The sequence below is a fragment of the Lithobates pipiens genome, unplaced genomic scaffold (genome assembly GCF_037356315.1).
Source record: "Lithobates pipiens isolate NorthernLeopardFrog02 unplaced genomic scaffold, aLitPip1_a1.2 Scaffold_10, whole genome shotgun sequence".
Taxonomy (NCBI): Eukaryota; Metazoa; Chordata; class Amphibia; order Anura; family Ranidae; genus Lithobates; species Lithobates pipiens.
The window spans coordinates 58,544,535-58,568,219 of NW_027507686.1; the positions used below are offsets into that span (position 1 = coordinate 58,544,535).

General features: G+C 41.6%; 1 protein-coding gene across 1 annotated transcript in view; it reads left to right on the plus strand.

The window, feature by feature from the left end:
• Positions 1-23,685, plus strand: part of LOC143930910 (5-hydroxytryptamine receptor 3A-like) — a 79,947-nt gene that overhangs the window by 37,147 nt on the left and 19,115 nt on the right. Inside the window, exon 6 of the mRNA XM_077455598.1 lies at positions 14,289-14,425. Coding sequence (XP_077311724.1) covers positions 14,289-14,425 — 137 coding nt within the window. The remainder of the gene's footprint in view (positions 1-14,288; positions 14,426-23,685) is intronic.

A 23,685-nucleotide genomic window follows, 5' to 3' on the forward strand; every position in this document is an offset into this window, starting at 1 on the left:
TCTTTCAAAATTTTAAACCGCTTTGCTGATTCATTTAGCCCCCTAACGTTATATGACAAACAATTAACTATAGACATAGATTTTAGTCAGGCTGGTTTTTTCTCTTTTCTCACTTAACGAGGTTTTCTGCTGTCGGGTCTTCTTTCTCCCCCCGCCCCTCCCACCTCCCCTCCCAACCTCCTCCCAACCTTCCCAGACCCCTCTTTGGTCATTGTACCTATATCCAGAATATATCCCCATCCTGGAATATGTACCTCACCCCTTGGGGTGAAGCTCCAAGCCCGGCATTCCGTGTCCCTCCACTCCCCCCCGGCCATGAAGGCCCAGTAGTCATAGGGGGGGAGAGGAGGGAGCAGATAGTCCAGGGAGGCTCTTCCCGTTTCCACCCATACCCGCATTAACTTTTATTTACTTTACCTCTCCCATCTCGTTTCTTTTGTAATAAATTACACCAGCCCCCCCTCCCCCCTCTCCCCCTACCCCCCCCCCCCCACATTAAGCTCTCTGCCCTATTCCCTCTTCAATTAGTCTTTCTTCTCTTTCCATTCGCTTAGGTATACTAATGGTTGGAATCTGTAACTCTGTACAGAAGTCCTGTACTTCTTCCGGAAATTTCAATCTAACCGTCTTTCCGTCCCTATATACTATCAAAGCTGCAGGGAACCCCCAACTATATTTAATATTAGCTTGTCTTAAATGTTCTAGTAATGGTTTTAGTTGTCTTCTTCTGGATAATGTTTCACTTGACAAGTCCGCAAATACTTGCAAAGTTGTTTGCTCGTATTGCAGCGGGTGTCTCTCTCTGAGGTTCCTCCATATTTTCTCCTTGTCTGTATACCGATGGAATTTAACAATGACATCTCGTGGGGTTTCCTCCTTCATTCCTAGAGGCTTTCTAATTCTATGTACTCTATCAATCTTTAACTCCTCGTCCTCTTCTCGTCCTAGTAGGGGGTTAAATATTTTCATTATTTTTTCCTCCAGTCTCTCTCCGTTTTGCTCTGGGAGGGCTCTTATCCTTAGATTTTGGCGTCTATTTTGGTTTTCCTGTGCTTCCATTTTATAAAAGGTATTTCTTTGGTTTATTTGCAGTGCTTTCACTTGCGATTTTAATTCTGCGATTTCTTGTGTTTGTTTCTCAGTTCTCTCCTCAGCCTCTTCTACTCTCCGCAGCAAATGGCCCAGATCCATCCGGACATTTGTAATCTCACTCTTGATTAATCTTTCCATCCTTTTAAACATTGCCATCATCTCGATCTTTGTGGGCATTTGAGCTATACTTCGCTGTTCTTCCCCTTCCCCCTCGTAAGTTTCCATCAATCTCTCTGTTTGTGTTTCTTCTCTTGTTTTATCTCCTTGGGCTCCTTTTAACTTAGCCGTTTCCTTTTTTGCGTTTTTGGTTGGCAAGGATGTTTTTTTTTTTACATCTGGGCTTTTTTGGTTACCCTCTTTAGTTGTCAAATATTTTTGTATTGAACTAGCGGTTACACTAGTATTTAAACTCTCCCTCGGGGTTTTAGGTTCTATTGTTTTATGTGATCTTCCCCTCATCATGTATCTTGTTCACTTATCTTGTTTGACAAAATAGTTGTCCTGTATGGAGGGGAGTATCTCTCGGTTCCAATCTTTGCTTTTATTAATTTGAAAGGAAGGGTAAGGGGAGAGAAGAATATCCTGCCGTTTCACCTCTCAGGCTCCCAGTTTAGATGAAATACTTCTCTTCACTTTTGCTTTAAGAATTGAAAATTCTGCGACTTGATGGATTTTTTTTTTTTTCCTTTACTTATATTATTAGGGCACCTGTAAAGATCCTGTACAGGGCCTATAAAAAGCGTACCCTTCGTCCCTTTTTTCCGATCTCTATATAGCGTAAGCGGGGCGAGAGGACACGTAGAGAGAGAGAGGAAGAGAAAAAAAAAAAAGGGGAATGTCCTTACTTTTGCAGCTCTATTTCAGCTTGACCCAATTGTCTAATCAGCTGCTATCCACCACAGAGTGGAAAGTTGCTCTCCAGTAGATATCGCTTCGAGCTTATCGCATAGTTGAATCGCAGAGTTCATCACTTAATTCCCAGCATTAGTTCGTAACATAGTTCATAACCTTTCAAATCAGTACTACGCTGTATCAATACATAGTCCTTAAGTAAACTAAGAACTCAATACTAGTTTCAGCTATCAGTTTAGTAATTCCAGCGTTTAATCAATTGAGCCGCTCCTAGGGTTATTAGGTAGTCATTTCAATAGGTCTTCTCGTTAATACAGTTCATGCAAAATTCCATAGATCTCATGGGTTCATAGTTTTCAGACAAAATCATTGCTCCATTAAGACCTCTCTTATGTCTCCAGTCACTTAACCCTCTCAGGCCCCCTAGTTTAGATGGAATTGAAAATTCTGCGACTTGATGGATTTTTTTTTTTTTGTATTTTATTTTGCTGGAGCATCTATGAAAAACGTACCATTCATCCCTCTTTCCCGGTCTCTGTATAGCGTAAGAGAGGCGGGAGGAAAGAAAAAGAAAACCACAGAGGGGGGGGGGGGTAGGAAAAAAAAAAGGAATGTCCTTATACCCTTGCAGCTCTATATTAGCTTAACCCAATTATCTAATCAGCTGCTTTTGCAGCTCTATTTCAGCTTGACCCAATTGTCTATTCGGCTGCTATCCACCACAGGAAGAAAAGTTACTCTCCAGTAGAAATCGCTCCGAGTTTATCGCATAGTGAAATCGGAGAGTTCATCACTTAATTCATCACTTAATTTGCAGCTTAGTTCATATTATAGTTCATAACCTTTCAGTCAGTACTAAGCTGTATCAATACTTAGTCCTTAAGTGAACTTAAAACTCAGTACTAATTTCAACTATCAGTTTAGTAGTTCCAGTACTTCCAGCATTTAATCAATTGAGCCACTCCTAGGGTTATTGGCAGTCATTGACATTTAAACAGGCCCTCTCATTGGTACAGTTCAAACAGACATTTAAATTCCGTAGCTCTCATAAATCCATAGGTTCCAAAAAGAATCCTTGCTCCATCAAGACCTCTCTTATGTCTCCTGTCGTTTAAATTTTAGCCAGCCCCAGCTGCTGTATCTCTCCCTTAGTTAGTCATCAAATCTCTTTAGCTTCCACAGCAAACACAGTTCAAACACAGTTCACGATGCAACAGCGCTAGATAATCTAGGGGCTCCGGAGGGTAGTATACAGAGCACACAAAGGCAAATATAAGAGGGGGGGCGCATGGAGGAGACAGAGGGGAGGCCAGCACCAACAATCACTCGTGGGGTCTCAGGATCAGGTGTTTTCTCTTGCAGCCACTTTTGGTTGTACCAGGGATATCTCTCACTTACCCCTGTTCAGTTTCCTGCGTCCATTATTTCTGTCCACCCCGATCTATCAGTCGCTCCTCCTTGGTCTCCTGATCAAATATTGTGGGGAATAGGCATCTGCGGGGGTCACCATGTGCGGTCCTCTAGCACAGTGTTCTATCCCACTTCACCAGCAACTGTATTGGACTTGCTGCCATGGTTCTCCTGCCTCCCCTTCCATCCTCACAGACACCGTCTCGGGCTCCTCCCCCAGCCTTCCCGCATCACATCCTCCCCCAGCAAGTGGCTTCCCCCTTAGACTTAGACTTAACCACTTACCTACTGGGCACTTAAACCCCCTTCCTAACCAGACCAATTTTCAGCTTTCGGGTCTCTCACATTTTAAATGACAATTACTATAGTCATGCAACACTGTAACCGTATGAAGTTTCAGTCCTTTTTTTCACACAAATAGAGATTTCTTTTGGTGGTATTTAATCACCGTTTTTTTTATTTTTTGCGCTATAAAAGAAAAAAGACCAAAAATTCTGTAAAAGAAATGCAGGGACAGGAAAAACAAGAACTAACACAGGAAGACATGTTAACCCTCTTGTAGGCACCTGCATTCACCCCTTATCAGGCACATTAGCACATTAACCTCTTTGTCTTCAACCCCCTGCTGTATGCGTCCAGAACATTAACCCCATTCATATCCTTATTCCTCTGTGTATAACCTGCATGCACTGTATCTAGTGTGCATTACGCATGGCAGAAGTGATGTCACTGGAAGGATATGAGGTACCAGATGAGAAGGGAAACAAGGTTCCATGCTTGGAGCATTTGGCTCCTTATACAGGATTAAGAGAGCATTACCATAGGTGGCTTGTTCTAGTAGTGGTTGGACCTGTGGTTGGAGGACTACAAGGACCAGTGGCTCCACCATATAGAAAAAGGCACAGAATTTTCAGGATATAACAAAACTACTATGATACAGTAATATGAGGATTTCCAATTAGATGATAACTCAAAAGAACCACACAATTAAAAGGGTCTGTGCTGATAATCAAAGTTGTCCACCAAAATGCCAATCAGTGCCTATCAAAGTGCCCATCAGTTACACCAATCAGTGCCCATCAGTAATGACTATCAGTGCCATCTATTAGTGCCCAGTGTCGCCTATTAGTGCCCTTCAGTGCCACCTATCAGTACGCCCCATCAGTGCCCATCAGGGCTGCATATCAGTGCCGCCTATCGGTGCTGCACATAAGTGCCTCCTCATGAGTGCCCATCAGTGCCGCCTCATCAATGCCTGATAGTGCAACCTCATCAGTGCCCGAAATAGGAAATGCAATAGGAAATGCAAGAGGAAATGCAAGAGCTGAAATAGATTATCAGAGCCACATTGCTGAGGAGATTAAAAGAAATAACCCAATTTTTTTTCAAATATATATATATATATAGTACAAAAAGGCATGCCAGAGCATATTGTCCCCGTGAAAGATGATCAGGGGAAGTAGGTCACAACTGATATGGAGAAGGCAATTATTATTATTATTATTTAATATTATTATTAAATTCATTCTTTAATTGGCCGAAAATAAAGGGTGTAATAAACAAGATAGTAATGCTAAAAATATTATATTGAATGTATCCTTGTGGCTGAAAGAAACCTGTATTCAAAAAAGGCTAGAAAAACGAATGCCACATACACTCGGTCCGAATTTCTGACAGAAAATGTTCACTGGGAGCCTTGTGTCGGAAATTCTGACTGTGTGTAGGCTCCACTGGACAGTTTCCATGGGAATTTCCTTCGCACAAAATTTTTGATCTGGTTCTCAAATTTTCCGACAACAACATCCATCTGTGCAAATTTTGATTCTGTGTAGACAATTCCGACACACAAAGTGCCACGCATGCTCAGAATAAACTACGAGACGGAAGCACTCGGTCTGGTAAAACTACCGTTCGTAATGGAGACAGCACATTCGTCATGCTGCAATTTTTTAAATAATTAATGCTGCGTACACTCTGTAAGGAGCTCCCCTGTTTGTCTTCCTTGCTCGAGCTGGATTTTCACTGGAAAAACTCTCTTCAATCGATCGGGGTGGTTATTCAAAAAGGACCAGACACACACACTGGTTTGATTCTGAATACACACACTTTAATTTCCTCTTTACCAGTCTTTTATGATTCAAAACATTGTATTATCAACCAATGAGAATTAGACAAGACATTCACCAATCAAATAGCGTTGACATTCTAGTGCGTCATACAGTTAGCGGACTTTTCTAGGGGAATTCTGATCAAAGGTCTCCAGACATACAGACATATATTTATATAAATGACCTTAAGAAATCATCTATAATTAAACCACATAGCATCATTTCACCTTATGAATATTTCCTACTTCCTATAAATTCTAACAGCTAGCTCTAACCACAAATGCATCCTGTTTCTTGCAGACTTCAGAAGTAACTTGCAAAGCATGGTGTTTCACTAAACTTCAGTAAATATCTGTTCAAGCAGAGTCTAAATGTAATAAGACGAGTTTAAACTTAAAGGGTGACTCTCCCTACCCTTACAATCCCTCCTCTGATCATGAAGGACGAAGTCCTTTCTTGATCATTCTCAGAACCACCTATGTCTGTCTGCCTGTCTGGGTCTGAAGTGGAAGGATTGATTTTGGTAATTCTACCCATTTAGACAAAATATAATCTTAATGGTGGCATAAATTGCAATTCCCAGGATAAGTATGATGATGAGGATCATTCCTACTTTCTTAAAGAAATTCATGATACTATCCCAGAACGAACCAAACCAACCTCCCACTCCAGAGAATGGATTCCAGGAGTCTCCCAGACGTCTCATTCGGTCCTGCAATTTCGCCCTTTCATCATTGTGTCCCTTTATATGTTGCTAACAATATGATTGCTGCTATATTACATGTCCCCTCCCTCCTCTGAATGTGATACTCAGTTGTTGCTGCAATTTGTGCTTTTGACATTATATCTCCTGTCTATATACAGCAGGGATAATTATAAATCATTTCTGTAAATGTTGCTCTACCCCTGACCCCTATACTGTTATTCCTACTCATTCCGCTTGAAGATGTAAGCCAGCACCCAAAAACAGTTAATAAGAATACCTTCATGGTTAATGCAATTGACAAAATAAGAATAATTTTAACATTGCACCTTCTGGGCTTTGTGAATTGGGGCTTGGGGGACCCTAGAAGGAAGGCAGCTTGGCTGTGGGACAAAGGGGCCTCCTTCTTTCCACAGAACCAACACACCCCACTTCTGGTACCACTTGTAAGGTGCGCCCCCCCTCCTTGATTAGCAACCAAATAGGTTTGAGATTATTTGTATACAAATAATAAGCCTGTTAAACACTCAGGGCAGCGTCCTGCCAACAAATACCCAGGAAAATGTCCTGACATTAATTTTAGAGGTTTCCAGTGACCAGTCCTTTGTAATTGAAAACTTAAATTTTCAATTATTTGTCTATATTCTTATGCTTTATCCCGGCCATCCTAGCGAGGATTTTTTTTTATCTTCTCCTGACCCCGGCCAACCTAGCGAGGGTCTCAACACTTATAACTCTTTAACTGAGCGAGCTTCCTTTTTTCAAAGACAGAGACAGATTATATCACTGTTTTGAAAACCACAATCAAGTACAGCAAATGTTCAAGTGTTCTAGGTACAGCATTAAAACAGGCAAGTTTCTCAAAAAGACTTATAAAAAGTAATTTCAAAGAAAGTTCACCTGTTCAATGACTGCACCCCACTTCTGGTACCATCTGTAAGGAGCGCCCCTGTTTGTCTTCCTTGCTCGAGCTGGACTTTCACTGGAAAAACTCTCTTCAATCGATCGGGGTGGTTATTCAAAAAGAACCAGACACACACACTGGTTTGATTCTGAATACACACACTTTAATTTCCTCTTTACCAGTCTTTTATGATTCAAAACATTGTATTATCAACCAATGAGAATTAGACAAGACATTCACCAATCAAATAGCGTTGACATTCTATTGCGTCATACAGTTAGCGGACTTTTTTTAGGGGAATTCTGATCAAAGGTCTCCAGACATACAGACATATATTTATATAAATGACCTTAAGAAATCATCTATAATTAAACCACATAGCGTCATTTCACCTTATGAATATTTCCTACTTCCTATAAATTCTAACAGCTAGCTCTAACCACAAATGCATCCTGTTTCTTGCAGACTTCAGAAGTAATTGCAAAGCATGGTGTTTCACTAAACTTCAGTAAATATCTGTTCAATGTAATGTAATAAGACGAGTTTAAACTTAAAGGGTGACTCTCCCTACCCTTACAAACACGACCAGACTTTCCGGCAGACTAGGTCCAACGGTCTTCCCGACGGACTTTCGGCAGAGTTCTGATGGACTTTCCGAATGAACGGACTTGGCCACACACAATCACACCAAAGTCCGATGGATTCAAACGTGATGATGTACGACCGGACTGGAATAAGGAAGTTCATAGCCAGTAGCTGCCAAAGCGTCGGTTTTTGTCCGTCAGACTAGCATACAGACGAGCGGATTTCTCCATAGGAACTGGGTCTGGCAGAAAGATTTGAAACATGTTCTATTTCTAAAGTCTGTCAGATTTTTGGAAAGCAAAAGTCAGATCTCCATAATAATGTTTATAATTTTTTTTTTGTTTTTTTTGTTTTTTTTAAATCAAGATCTGCATATATTTTTTTTTTGTGCTCTCCACAATATTATTTCTCGTTTTGTGTGTCAAGTTACCACAACACCATTATTATCTTGTATATATTAACCTCAAGGAGGTTGGTTGGTATTGGTGTCACTTGTTAATTTGACCTTGTATTTTTGAAATGTACCTGCCTACTCACAAACAAACTGTCCTTTCTGAAGTAAAACACATAGCTAAGTATTTCTGAAAAAGAAATAGCCATTTATTCTGGGTCATAACAAAATAAAGAGGAAGGCAATGCTGGAGAAACTGGTGAAATTTGCGAAGCCTCTGCAAGACACAACACAAGACAAATCCTAATGTCAGGCAAAACTCTCCTAATCTTGACCCAATATAGGCCTCAATCGATAAGCAGTACAGGCCACTGATGCACCAAGTTAAAATTCTACTTTCATTATAACGTTCGTCGCTTCCGTTACACCGTCCTCCGCTCACAGATCGTATGTACGACACAGGCGTGATATGCTTTATATACACTGTGCATGCGGGAAACTCCACCCACTCCTGACGTTCTTTCTAGTCTATTCCTCGCCCCTTGTCTTTCAGCGCAGTTGGAGAGTACATGGTGGAGAGACAACAGCTGCAAAGGAAAAAGGCCTGAGCCCCGGACCTCCCGATCCCGGAGGAGATTGAAGGCCTCAATTATGGGCTTTATAGAGATGGTGGAGATGGTGGACATCTTCAAGAGGGCCGACTATGATGGGAAGTATGAACCGTACCCAAACCCAAATGTGAGAAAGGCCAAGATCATGCCTAAAGTTGTGAAAAGTCTGCCCAGGAATTTTGGGGTACGTTGATCCAAGGGTCAACTGAGCAAACGATGGTCAGACCTTAAATTGAGGGAGCACGATCAGTACAGAAGAATCAAGAGAGTGCTGCAAAAAAGTAAGTATTTTGTTGTGTGTTCCTATTCTTCTTCTTAAGGTTCGTGCTGCTCTATGTGCTTTTCTTTAGTGTTGTACATTTTAAAATGGCAACTTTCATGTTCATGGGCACAGTAATCGGTCGTAGGATACATTGTTTATTCGCCCACTTATAAGATGTTTTTGGCAGATACAGGTTAACTACATTTGTTCAGGCCTATTTGTATTAAAATAAGTTTGTTGTCTAGAGGGGTTTGTAACTAGAATGAAATGCAAACTTGATTCAGTGTAAGGAGAGGACACTCAGCAGCTGTTTACACATCTGGACGCAGGAGCACTAGTGTGGGACACCAGAACAAACTTTTTAGGGTGTCCCACACAGGTGCTCTAGTGGATACTATAGGGGTGTCTACATGTGTGATACTTTAACAAAAAAGGGAAGTATTAAAGCTTTAGAAAGGAAATAAAATGTTCTTCAGCTTGGAACTCTGCCAACATAGACAATTGTACGACACTTCCAAGCAATGTTTCATATTCCTATTTCTGCCCTCCAATATCTGTGTGCTAAGTATACCTATTTTTTATTCACATAGGGGAGAAAAGACTCGGGACATCTGAGGACACCAGGGACCCCCCACCTCCTAAAGAAGGGGAAATCCCCACACCACAAGCAGAGGATGAGGACGGAGGGAGAGGTTTATGAAGTGGGCGAAACTGTCACCACAACATGTGAGTGTCTGAAACCACAGCTTCGGGTAAGAGGTATTCCTGCATATTTATAATACATGGTATGTTTTTTTATTTTAGGGGATGTGGATGTTATGGAAGAAGAACCTCATTTCACCAGTGAAAGTGCCCAGATCCTCATCGAGGAGAGAATGGGGTGCACTCGTGATTTAGAAAATATAAAGGAAAACATTAATGATGTTCAAAATAAATTAAGAACATCATTGATGTTTTAGGCAGAATTTAAAACACACAAAAATTGGACCATTTTCTCATGTATTTCTGAAATTTAAAAAACTGTTTTAAAGTATTTTAAAAGCCAAATTTTTAAGATGCACACAGTGTGTCAACATTTGCTTTCTGCCATCATGGGATATCAATGCTATGCGTTTTGTGGGTGCAACCCCTTCCTCCCAACTCAATTAGGTGAGAGGAAGGGGTTGCACCCCAAAACACATCCATTGTTCCACATGATGGGAGCTAGCACATGTTGACATTAGGTATGGGATCAGGAGGGAAATCCCCAGTTTGAATCCCAATATGTGTGCATCTTAAAAATTTGGCTTTTACAGGGGTGACATCACCCCATCTGATGAAGGCAATATCAACACAGTTTGAACATACTCATGTCTGATATTGCCTTTATCAAAGGTGAACTTTGTAAGTTCCTGAGTTGTGTATGTTATGCTCTGAAACATGCCTGTTTAACCAAAAAAGGATATTTATAATGTGAAAAAATATATATACACCAAAGATGTTGGTTTGTTCAAAAACCCTTTTCTAACGCACATGTGAATGTGCTTTGAGTAAAATGTTTTCTACTCAACAATGTGTGGCTTCTTTCAATGCCCAATAGCAATTGTTGTAGTAAGTTGGTGTTTACAGTGACAATGGGGGTTAGTTACTAAAGGCAAATCCACTTTTCACTACAAGTGCAGTTTCATGTGCACTTCTAAGTGCACTTGGAGTGCAAAGTGGAATTTCCTTTAGTAAATAACTCCCACAGTGCTTTCTAATTTTCCACAATCACGCCATTTTCATGGCTCAAACACAAAATTAATTCATGGTGCTGAAAATTATGAATATTTTTGTCAGTAATGCATTACATACATTAACAACAAAAACAAGGTGTGTATAGCAGACCCACAACACAATAATAGTTCACTGAAGAAGAGATTGCCACCTCATGTATGAAATAAATTACATTTGCACTATTGAAGAAAATGTCCAAAAAGAAAAGCCCATTGGAGAACCTAGGAGACAGCTAAAAGATACCCAGGCAGTAAATCAAAGGAAATCTTTCAGTTTAATTAAAAAAAATTTAGGACAAAATGTTTCTTAAACAGTTTCTGGCATATCGATTGCTCCCCACCCGCAAAATACTCGACATACTTCTGTCTTACTTCCCGGGTGCTTTGGGGGGGCAAGCCAGGATGCCCAGCTTCAAGCGCCGTCAGGGTTTCTTGTTGAAGTCCGGCCTCAGGTCCAACTGAGGCCACATAGTTTATTAAATTTCTCCTTAAATAGTTGTGAGGGTAGTTATAAACTCTCTGGTCCGGAGTGAGCATCCTCATGGCTTCAAAACGGTCGGCTGGTCAGAACGAACTAACGGAAAGCACTGAAAAACAAAGGCCAAAGCTGAAAATCAGATATGAGCAGACAAGAACACACTGAAAATCAAATACGTAATAGAAATACGAACCCACAATCACAAACTGAAGAGCAGTATTGATCGGAAAAGCAGGAGTCTGAAAAACGTGAATGGTCTGTCACCAAACTTCTCCACGAGATTAGCGGAAGGAGCCCAAAGGGTGGTGCACTCGGTATTGAACTTCCTCTTTATAGTGCCGTCATATGCGTTGTACGTCACCGCATTCTTGACATTCGCAAATTCCGACCAACTTTGTGTGACCGTGTGTATGCAAGACAAGTTTGAGCCAACATCCATTGGAAAAAAAACATGGATTTTGTTGTCGGAATGTGCGATCGTGTGTACGAGGCATAACTGTGGGTAAATCACCAGGACCAGATGTGTTGCACCCAAGAGTTCTCAAAGAAGGCCATGTTATAGCCAGACCATTGACTTGTATTGTCTTGTATTGTCTGTATTGAAATAAAGTTTCAAAACAGAGTACATAAAAACACTTAAAGACTGCACCTCACCCCCGTTTCTCAAATTCCCTCCTATCCTTATATTACAAAATATGCCGACTATAGATTTCAGTTATGTGTTTTGTAGAGATTTGCTACTGTCAGAACAATGTGCAAGCACTTGAATAGGTGGAAAATAGGAAGAGAAAAGGCAGGTTTTATCTTACAAAAAAATTTAAGCAAATGATCTAAGAGGCAATAGTCGCAAATATTGTGCAGTGGCTGGATAGTACAAGCATACCTCACTTTTAAGTACACAATGGGGTTTATTTACTAAAGCTGGAAAGTGCAAAATCAGGCTCACTTCTGCACATAGAAACCAATGAGCTTCTAACTCCAGCTTGTTCAATTAAGCTTTGGTAATAAAACCTGGAAGCTCATTGGTTTCTAAGCAGAAGTGAGCCTGATTTTGCACTTTCCAGCTTTAGTAAATAAACCCCATTGTGCACTTAAAAGTGGGGTATGCTTTAAAATAAAATAATCAAATACAATTGAATATTCAAAAAGATAGCAGCTGGCAATCACACAACAGAACAATCGTGTAAAAACAGTATATAAGAAGCTTGGTTAGGCTGCAATAAAAGAGGGAGAGATGAGACAGGTGTTATCTTGAAATAGAAAAAGGAGTGTATTATTTCAGAGACAATTGCCACAAATAACGTCCAGTGACTGGACAGTATGTAAGTGGCTTAGTTAGGACACAAAATAAGGAGGGAAGACAAGGTAGATTTTATCTGCAAATAGAAACTAAAGTGTATTATTTGAAAATCTATAGCCACAAATAATTTACAATGGCTGTACAGTGCAGTTTCAGATGGCAGTGGGCATCAGCTAAACTAAACTCCCACACTGTCAGCTAATATATTTGAATGGATGCACGACCTACTGCAGAAGACACCTGTTCAGCTGAACCGTAGCAGATAGATAAATTGATAAGTAATAATGGTGCTGCGTTGTGGGATATCTGATGAGTGCTGTGAAAATATCTACATCAAAGTGCAAGTGCAAATAATAAAAATGTGAAAGGATAAATCATGAACATGGGTGACAAATGATAAAAAACTGATTGATTGAAGGTGCAAAATATAAACTGATTGGTGCAAACCAAAAAACACATCCAATGATGTCTATATTAAAGTGCAAAGTGCAAACGGTAAAATGTGTGCAACAATGAATTCTAAGCATTAATAACACATGAATAGTGGGCATCAGCTGCCATCTGAAGATGATAAAAACCTACACTTTAACAATCCCCAAATCCCACAATCTTAGCCCCATTTTTTGTCTTCTCTTATATAATCTGATGGCTATTTTGTGGTATGTGTTGCCCCAAAGTGGTAAATTCCCAGCCCTTTGTGTTTCTATTTATTTTCTGCCTTATTTTTGTTTGTTTCTTCTTATTGCTTATATGTATTTATATATTTTTTTAATTTTCTATACATTTTTGATATTGATGTGTTGGTTGGGCTGCAACCCCTCTTTTATATAATCTGATGGCTATTTATTGGTATGGGTTGCCTCAAAGTGGCAGATTCCCTGCTCTTTTTGTTTCTATTTATTTTCTGTCCTATTTTTGTTTGTTTCTTTTTATTCTTTACACACACACATATATATATATATATATATATATATATATATATTTTAGATATTGATGTGTTGGTTGGGTGCCAGCCAAATCTGCAATTCCTCTGCTTTATCTAGCATATATTTTCTCCCATTAGTGGCCGGTTGTATATTTTTGTTTATAGTTATTTGTTTTAATATAAACCTTTACATACTGTATACACAATGAACGACCAGTCTCAGATACACAGAGATGAAACAAATCCTCCTACATAAGTTGTATCTGCTTATCTGCAGTCCTCTCTTCTCTACAGCTTTCTAAAACACACATTTTACACAGCATTTTTCAGCTCTGAAAAGCAGGGGACAATGATCCGAAGTCTCACATTGGCCCTTCTAAACCAGCTGACCTAAGGTCAAAGGCCAGGCAGTGTGTTAGGATTATAAAGAGTTCAGTCTGGAGAACTTCTGCATACATTTGCTAGGTTTATGAATGTCGAACCTGTTGATTCCATCTAAAATCTGAAGCTCACCTTCATTGAACAATCTTTAGGCCTTGTTCACCCCATATGTGCAAAAACACTGAATGGAAAAAATGCGCAGATTTCACTTGCAGCAAGACAAATTTACATCAGTTTTCATGCGCTTTTCAGTGAATTTATACCTGCTGCAGATTCCTGCTTTGAAAAAATCTGCACGTGATACTAATGTTGTGGTGTGAACAGGGCACATAGGGAACAATTGTTGTCTTTGTGCCCTGGCAGAACGCATGCAGAAAAACTGACGTCTCTGCACCGTGATGTGAACAAGGCCTTACTACTTTAGTAAACTAATTTTAAGATATTTAATTATGAACTGCACAGATAAAAATATCTAAAAAGCCTTAGTACAATTTCTTACAACCATTTTATGGTCTATTTCATTCTTTTGCAGGTGAGTGTGTTAAAATAGAAAATATATATAATTCTGAAACAGTATCTAAGCTTTCGAAAGCATCTTTCTTTGGCATAGGGGAATGGAACCTGCTAGACGTGTCAGTGTTGCTGGATGACAACATAGTCACATATACGGTAAGATGGTTGAAGCATTTATGCCTTTAAAAGGGATTATTGGCTAAAATCAACACTTTGCATGAACCAGTAGATCATGTCAGGATCAACACCTTCTATGGCACCTACGGTACCATGGGCAACCTTGATTGAATGGGTGAATGAGCGGGGTGTCAGAAAACAACAGCTCAGCGGGGGAGATCGCTGTACTAATGTCGCATAGTAGTACAGCAGTTCTGACCATAGCTGTCAGGTTTTTTTGTGCAACCAGTAGGTTGCTTGAAAAAGAAAACTGTTATGACTTTACACATGGTCGCACATTCCGACGACAAAATCGGTCGGATTTTTTCCGGCGGATTTTGGCCCAAACTTGTCTTGCATACACATGGTCGCACAAAGTTGTCGGAAAATCCAATTGTTCAGAATGAGGCGACGTACAACATGACTATAAAGAGGCCAGTAGCCAATAGCTTTCGTCTCGTAATTTATTCTGAGCATGCGTTGCACTTTGTCCGTCGGAATTGTCTACACACGATCGGAATTTGAACAAGCGGATTTTGTTGTCGGAAAATTTTAGATCCAGCTCTTAAACTTTGTGTGTCGGAAATTCAGACGGAAAAAGTCAAATGGAGCCCACACACAATCGGATTATTCAACAACACGATCCAAACGCACATTTTCTGTCGGAAAGTCCAACCGTGTGTACAGGGCATTAATGTGCACCAGGCTGCAGGCTACCGTGGGCATTGTCCTGTTATCAGAAAAGATAGCATACCTACATTTTAAGTTAAATAGACACTGTCTGGTAGACTTGTTGTGAAATATGACAATAAGGAAGATAAAACCAAGAAGCAAAGCTTGTGTGTATATAATGAGCAAATTTGATCCCCTCTGCTTTTGGAAATATAGAAATATACAAACAAAAGTGCAGCGCTTATCAATATAAGTGACAGAAAAAATGTACAGTATATGATCTAGTGTATACTCCTAAACATGCAATCAATTGCTCCAACACCTTATACAGATGGCACAACATAAAAATATACATAAGTGAAATCAAGTTCAAAAAGTGCAAAGAAAAAAGTGTGCATGAAGAGAACCAGCCGTGAATCCTCCGTGAATAAAACCAGTGAGGGGTGGCTGCTTACCATAAAACATTGGGTTATATGCAAGTAATTGGTCATAAAAGGAGTATGGGGGCCTGGGTACTGCCCGCAGGAACATGTATCAATGCAAAAAAGTTTGAAAAACAATTATTTTTTCAAGAGCAGTGATTTTAACCGCATCAGCCCCGGAAGATTTGGCTGCTGAATGACAAGGCCATCTTTTGCGATTCTGCACTGCATAGCTTTAACTGACAAGTGCGCGGTCGTGCGACGTTGCACCCAAACAAAATTGACGTCCTTTTTTTTCCCCACAAATAGAGATATTTTTTGGTGGTATTTGATCATCTCTGCAGTTTTTAATTTTTGTGCTATAAACAAAAAAAAGAGCAACAATTTTGAAAAAAAACACAATATTTGGTACTTTTTGCTATAATAAATACCCCCATTTTTTTTTAAAAAAAGCACATTTCTTCCTCAGATTACGCAGATACGTATTCTTCTACATATTTTTGGTTAAAAAAATTGCATTAAGCGTATATTAATTGGTTTGCGCAAAAGGTATAGCGTCTACAAAATAGGGGATAGATTTATAGCATTTTTATTATTATGCGGTGATCTGCGATTTTTACCAGAATTGCGGGGGTGACACTTTAATGTGCAGGGACACTGTAATATGAAGGGGACTGCACTGTAAAGGGGAGCTGTAATGATTAGAGTGCAGTCCTCTTTGCAGTCCTTGTCCTATTGTGGCGATACAATGCTAGTACTGTCTGTCTCCTATTGTGCCCACACTGCCCAGTGACACTGACCTGCTCTCTTTTTTGGTCCTGGACAGCATGGCACTCTCATGGCTCTCTGATGGTGCAGGTACAGCGTGGCTCTCTTTGGTGGTGCGGGTATAGCGTGGCTCTCATGGCTCTCTGATAGTGCGGGTACAGCGTGGCTCTCATGGCTCTCTGATGGTGTGGGTACAGCCTGGCTCTCTCTGGTGGTGTGGGTACAGTGTGGCTCTCTGGTGGTGCAGGTATAGCGTGGCTCTCTCTGGTGGTGCCGGTACAGTGTGTCTCTCTCTGGTGGTGTGGGTACAGCGTGGCTCTCTCTGGTGGTGCTGGGGCTATTAGTTCCTCAGCACAGTACTCTTTCTTTTTCCATGTCTCCTGTAGTGCCTGCTTGTTTCCAGGTTTTCTCTCCCCACCCCCCCCCCAGCAGAGTACATGCTGGCAACTGTAGCCGTCTTCCTGCTGATATCAATTGGGCCTCTTATCTCTACTACATTTCCCATGATGCCCCACTATTTTTTTTTGATTGGCCCTCTGCTGTGGGCAATTGGCAGGAATCTTTCTTCTCTTCCATGCTGCAAACAAGCCCGACATGAGACAGGGGGGACATCCTGACAGCGGCCCACAGCCTACACCCCCCCCCCACCCTACTGTGCAGAGGGACACCTATGGCTGGAGGAGGAGGAGCAGTAGTCCGTAGGGGCCGAGAGCGGAACTGTCAGCGCGGCTCTAAGACAGAGCTGTGTGTGAGAGACACACAGCTCAGCCCATGCAGCCTCTGGAGAAGGTACAGGCATGGCCGCATAGCGGTAGGCAAGCGGCGGCCGTGGCCTGTGTTAACCCTGTCCAGGTCGCGGTCGCCGCTTACCTCCCGCTGTGCGGCCTGATCATTAACAGGCTGTGGAGCGGGCGGCCCACCGGGCAAATGCCCGGTCTGACCTATGGCCAGTCCGCTCCTGCAGATCGCTGTTCATACTTTGTATAAACAGACCATCTGTCTCTTCTCTCCTCAGAGAACATATAGCCCCCTTACACACGGTTGGAAATTCCGACCACAAAATCCGATGGATTTTTCCTGATGGATTTTGTCCAAAACTGGTGTTGCATACACACTGTCGGACAAAGTTTGAAGATTCAATCATTCGGAATGTGATGACGTTAGTTCGTTATGATGGAACTACGTTCGGACTAGTAGCCAATAGCTTTGGTCTCCTAATTTGATCTGAGCATGCGTGGCACTTTGTCTGATCGGAATTCTGTTGTCCGATCGGACCATGTTGTCGGAAAATTTTATATCCAGCTCTCAAACTTTGTTGTTCGGACATTCCGACGGAAAAAGTCAGATGGAGCCCACACAGAGTTCGTGGGAGCCCAGCGGTCATTGCACCCACCGGGCACTTGCACCGGCTCCGGGGAGAAGTCACTTAACATGACGGAGTTTTGCACACCCGTTCCAGTCAGCCTCAGTAAAACAGTGATGGCTGGTCGGGAAGTGGTTAATGATGCTTAAAGTGCTACAATAACATTTTTTAATTCCTTTAAATATAGTGCCTGGGGTTCCCTTTAGTCTGCCTGTAACGTGGCGCATCTGTGGCCTATATAGAAAATGCTACAGTAAAACTGACATATATAAATTTTAAAAAAATTGTCAAATTGCATTTAAAATGACTCGCAGTTACAATTGCCGGCACCCGGCGGAAAAAATGGTGTGGGGTCCCCCTCCAGTCTATACCAGGACTTCAGGTCCGATATGGATATTGTGCGGGAACCCACGCCATTTTCTTTTTATATTTTTAGTTCCCCACTCTGCTTTTTTTTTTTAACTGACACTTTTTTTTTCATTCAGCTGTCTGTGGGGAAACCCATTGACAGCTGATGACTCATCGGTCAAACCATTCTCCCAGCACCTGAAAAACGCTAGCAGTGTGAAAGGGGTCTTAAGGCTGAACTCCAACCTTGTTTTCACTAGAACTGAATGAAATGATCAATTCCAGCATAGATCATATTTCTGTACCATGTTGTTCAGTTGTCTGCAGATCCCCTGATATTCTGGGTTTAGTTGTGGCTTTGTATCATGTGACACTCATCATGTGCATATCCTGCTGATAGACTCTGTCTCTTCCATAGCCACTTCCTGCAATGCTCAGAGTCTGTACACTCCCCTCTATAGTCTTTTAGACTCTGTAAATGATGTCATTGCCCTCACAGCTCTGATGGTGGGTGGGATTGAATACATCCTGATTAGCATTCAGTCCGGCCTAGTCACACCTTCAGGAAGAATCCAAATTTCCCAAGCCCCACCTCACAGATCCCAGCTTTATTTAAGAAGGAAACCCCTTCACATAATATACGCAGCCTGCTGGGAAAGATAGCTGTGCTGATGCTGGGAGGGATTGGATTACAATCGGCCCTGGTCCACACTAACACAACATGAATGTTCTGCCAATTTCAGCTCGACGTTGCTGTATGACTTCCTCCCGACCAGGTGTGACTTCAAAGCGACTTTACTGATAAGATTCCTATATGATTTTGATGGATCTGTGTTTTTTTGTCTGACCACGTACATATACTGTGGCAGGGTGACCCTTAAGCATGAAATCACGTACTTGTATGTCACCAGGGACCCACTCTTGCTGTGTTTGGACACAGCGGGAACCAACCAGCAGGTCTGGCGGGTCCCAATGTTCGCCGACACCCGACGTTCGTTACCAAGAGAGGCAGAATGGCGATCTGCCTATGTAAGCAAGGCAGATCGGCGTTCTGTCAGTGGGGAAGATGGAGATCTTGTGTTTCTGCTAAGCAGGAACATGGATTTCTGTCTTCCTCTAGTCAAAGCACCTCCCACACAGTTAGAAAGCACTTCCAGTGAACACATTTAACCCTTTGATCGCCCCTGGTGTTAGCCCCTTCCCTGCCAGTGTCATTAGTACAATGACAGTACTTTTTTTTGTATAGCAGTGATCACTGTATTGGTGTCACTGGTCCCCTTCAGATTTGTCCGCTGCAATTTCACAGTCCCACTAAAAATCACTGATCGCCGCCATTACTAGTAAAAAAAAAAAGTCCATAAATCTATCCCATAGTTTGTAAATGCTATAACTTTTGCGCAAACCAATCTATATACGCTTATTGGGATTTTTCTTACCAAAAATATGTAGCAGAATACACATTGGCCTAAATTGATGAAGAAATTTGATTTTTTAAAATTTTTTGTTGGATATGTTTTATAGCAGAAAGTAAAAAAAAATTATTTTGTCAAAATTGTCGGTCTTTTTTTTATTTATAGCACATAAAATAAAAACCACAGAGGTGCTCATATACCACCAAAAGAAAGCTCTATTTGTGGTGAAAATAAGGACATTTATTTGGGTACAGCGTCGCACAACCACGCAATCGTCAGTTAAAGAAATGCAGTGCTGTATCGCAAAAAATTGTCCGGTCATGAAGGGGGGTAAATCTTCCCGAAGGCAAGCGGTTAAACCTCACCTCTCCTCCCAGGTCATCCTTGCTGCCTAAAAACTTCCTCCCAAGCACATTACATTCACACCGGAAATGCATGTTCCCACACAGTTTTTTTTGCAAGCGTAACCATACGTCGCACATAGGGCAGCCTGTACACTTGAATGGGCTGTCTTATGCATGACAAATGCTCCAAAATAGCACTAGAACGTTTTCAGTCATGGAGTGTAACATGTTTTTCAGTGAGCGTTTTGGCGCATTTGTCACGCAGCAAAACACACATCTGCTAATCGTGATTGGGGTGTCATTACGAATTGTGCTGTATTTACATGTGCATGTTTACAAATGCACGAAAACGCTTGCTTTGCTACACATTTCATAAATGTGCTGCAAACATGCATTGCACTTGCTTCACCATAAAGGCAAGCGCAATGCGCGTTCCCAGCCAAGCGTGCGTTTTCTGTGTGGGTTGATTCACATTCAGAAATGCTCAAATGTGAACGCAGCCTAAATGATAATGCAAACGTGATGCACATTGTCACACGTTTTCAAAGCGCACGGCAAAGCTTACATTTTCTTGCAGGTTGCCATGTGTTTAGAAACGTGCTGTTGCTAACAAATGGTAATGCAAGCACTATGAGCATTGCCGCTCGTTTTTAAAATGCATGGCAAAGCGTGTGTTTTCTTGCGGGTTGCCACGTGTTTGGAAAGGCGCAGATGCAAACGAACGGCAACGTAAACAGATGTTGCCGTGCAGGTTTTGAAATGCAGGGCAAAATGTAAATTTTCTTGTGGGTTGGAAACATGCGCATTGCGGTTGTGCAACCACTGTACCCAAATATAATTGATGTCCTTTTTTCCGACAAGTAGAGCTTTCTTTTGGTGTATTTTGCTACATATTTTTGGTAAACAAAAACCCAATAAGCGTATATATTATTGAATGGTTTGTGCAAAAGGTATTGTGTCTACAAACTATTGGATGTTTTTATGGCATTTTTATTTATTTATTTATTTACTAGTAATGGCGGCGATCAGCCATTTTTAGCGGGACTTGACACTTTTTTTGGGAACCAGTTACATTATTATAGTGATCAGTGTTAAAAATATGCACTGTTACTATACTAATGACACTGGCAGGGAAAAGGTTAACACCATTGGTGATCAAAGTATTAAGTGTGTTCCTAAGGGGTGCTTGCTAACTGTGTGGGGGACAGACTGACTGGGGGAACCCAGAGATCCGTGTTCCTGCTTAGCATCTGCCTCTCTGGGGAATGATCGGCAGGTCCCAGCGGACATTGCTGAATGGCTCCCCTTCTGGCCAATCAGCGTGCGCGCATGCTTCTACCGGCGCATGTGCACCACTGTCAATTGCACGAAATGAGGTACAGCTACGTGGTTTTGCACAATAGAGCTGAGATACCACAGTATATCTGCGGTAGGTGGTTGGCAATCGGTTAATAACAAAGCCCTCATACAGAATTAATATCCTCTATGATTCTAAAGGGTAACTGCTGATAAATTGCTGTATCTTTTATATTATTATTCCTACCAGGGCCTCATCAAGCATTAGTGTCTGATGTGAACATAAAAGGGAGCTCTGCAGCTTACAAAAAAAATCCCACTGGATTAGGGTCTGCTAGGAAAGGGAACTCCATATCAAAAATGTAAAACTGTGTAGGGTTCCCCTGTAATATTATATTAAACCCTCATACAGGAATAATGTCTGATATGAATATGAAGGATAACTGTGGCAAAAAAATTAAAATTGTGGTGTTCCCTTTTAATATCCATACCAGGCCCACATACAGAATTAGGGTCTGCTATGAGTATAAAGGGGAACTCTCCTGCTGCTGTCAATCACAGCCATTGAGGAGGGCACAGGGGGGTACTGCTGATCAGCGCTCTGTGTGTCTATGCAAGTTACTTGCTATGGGGACACTGGGCGGGGGACCAGGAGCGCTGGCAGGGGACCCAAGAAGAGAAGGATCGGAGCAGATTTGTACAAATTCACTGCACAGAGCAAGTATAATATGTTGATTTTTTTTTTAAACGCCTTTAGAATTACTTACATTTTCTGCCTAAAGTTATACTTCAAAGCAGTTATACTTCCTACTTGTTCCCTATCTACTGTACAGAGCAATGGAGTATACAGCACAATGGAGTGTGCAAAGTGAACAGTCATTTGTAACTAGGGTTGCCACCTGTCCAGGATTCACCCGGACAGTTTGGGTTTGGAATCATGCGTCCAGGTTTCAGACTGTCTGAAACCCGGACACATTATTTAGACTGGACTATGGTTTCCCAGCAGGGTTTCTGGCTGCAGTTTTCACTGCTGAGAGTGTCTGTTACACTGTCTTTCACACTGCCCAAAGCCACCACTAACAAACCATACCCTCCACCCCCCCACCAACACATACCGACGGGAGAAGAGAGAGGGCTTGATCTGCACCTCTTCCCTCCCATCCCTACCCCTTTGTGTCTGCCCACACTCCAATCCCCGGCACTGTGCCTCAGAAAAGGAAAGTTGAGGCTGGAAATTTGAAGTCCAGCAGCCTCAGATCCATCTGAATGAGAGGTGCAGTCTGCCAAGGGGTGAGTGAGCTCACCATCCATCCCTGTCTCTGAATGAAGTCTCCCCCCTTCCCTCTCCTTCCTCAGAGAGAGTACACTAAGTCAAATCAGGGTTCTCAGAGCACCCCTTACATCAGAGTTACCCTTTACACCAGTGTTTCCCCTTACAGCAGAGTCCTCTCTGTACATCAGAGTACTCAGTGTTCCCCCATAAATCAGGGTTCACAGAGCATCCCTTATGTCAGAGTCCCCAGAGTTCAGAGGTAAAAGGGGAACTCTGTGGACTCTGATGTAAAAGAGGACTTTTGTTATTAACTTATATACATATGATTAGAAATGTTATTTAGTAGCAAAATATATGTATAGCTTATACTATAAAAAAGAAATTTCTGTGCGCCACAAAACTGTTCGGGTTTGACTTGAAGAAAAGGTGGCAACCCTATTTGTAACACACATATAGTGATGGCCGAACGGTTCGCCCGGCGGTCGTTTCGCGGCGAATTTCCGACATTCGCGGTCCGCACGTTCGAACGCCTTTTTCCGTCGTTCGCCGCGGCGGACTTACGTGTTTAATGTATACAAGAACTTTAACCTTTGGTGACACGTTTATCATGTGATACAGGACAGCCAATTGAGACATGACAGCACATGGACACTTGTACATTCCCCCTAACCTATAAATACACCCGATCCGGTGGCCATTTTACATTCTTTCTTCTGTTAAGATAGGGACAGGTTCCTGTGTGGAGTAGGGAGAGATAAACCACTAGCTATTTGGTACACAAAAGTTCTTTTCAGGACTGGTATAGGTGTTAGGTGTTGATAGGTTTGCTGTGCTGCTGATTCTTGCAGCAGCCTGAGTGTCTTTTGTTAGTTTAGAGAAAGGGAAAGGACGGTGTATGCTACAGGGACAGCCAGATTAGTCTTTCATCATCATCATCATCATCATCATCATTAGCTGTTACTATCAAGGTCCACAAAAGAGCTGTTCCAGTAACCACTAATCGTTCTCTTTTTTTGCCAATTTGTATAGGGACAGGAAGGAAGCAGTGTTGTCAGGCAGTGAGGGTAATTTTAAAGACTTGCTGTTATTATTAGTTCCACAAAGGTTCTTTTCAGGACTGGTATCAGTGGTACAGTAATAGGCTTGTACATGTATAATATTCTTTCTTCCAAATATAGAAAGGATATTATACTTGACTGCTGCCCTTCTGCTGCAGTCTGCTAAACATTCACAACTCACTTGTTCCACAAAAGTTCTTATAAGGACTGGTAACTTGGTATAGGGTGCTACGGTACATAGGCTTGAGTGCGGTACAGTCTGCTGTTCTGTAAGGACCGCTATCGGTCCACAATAGATAGGGTT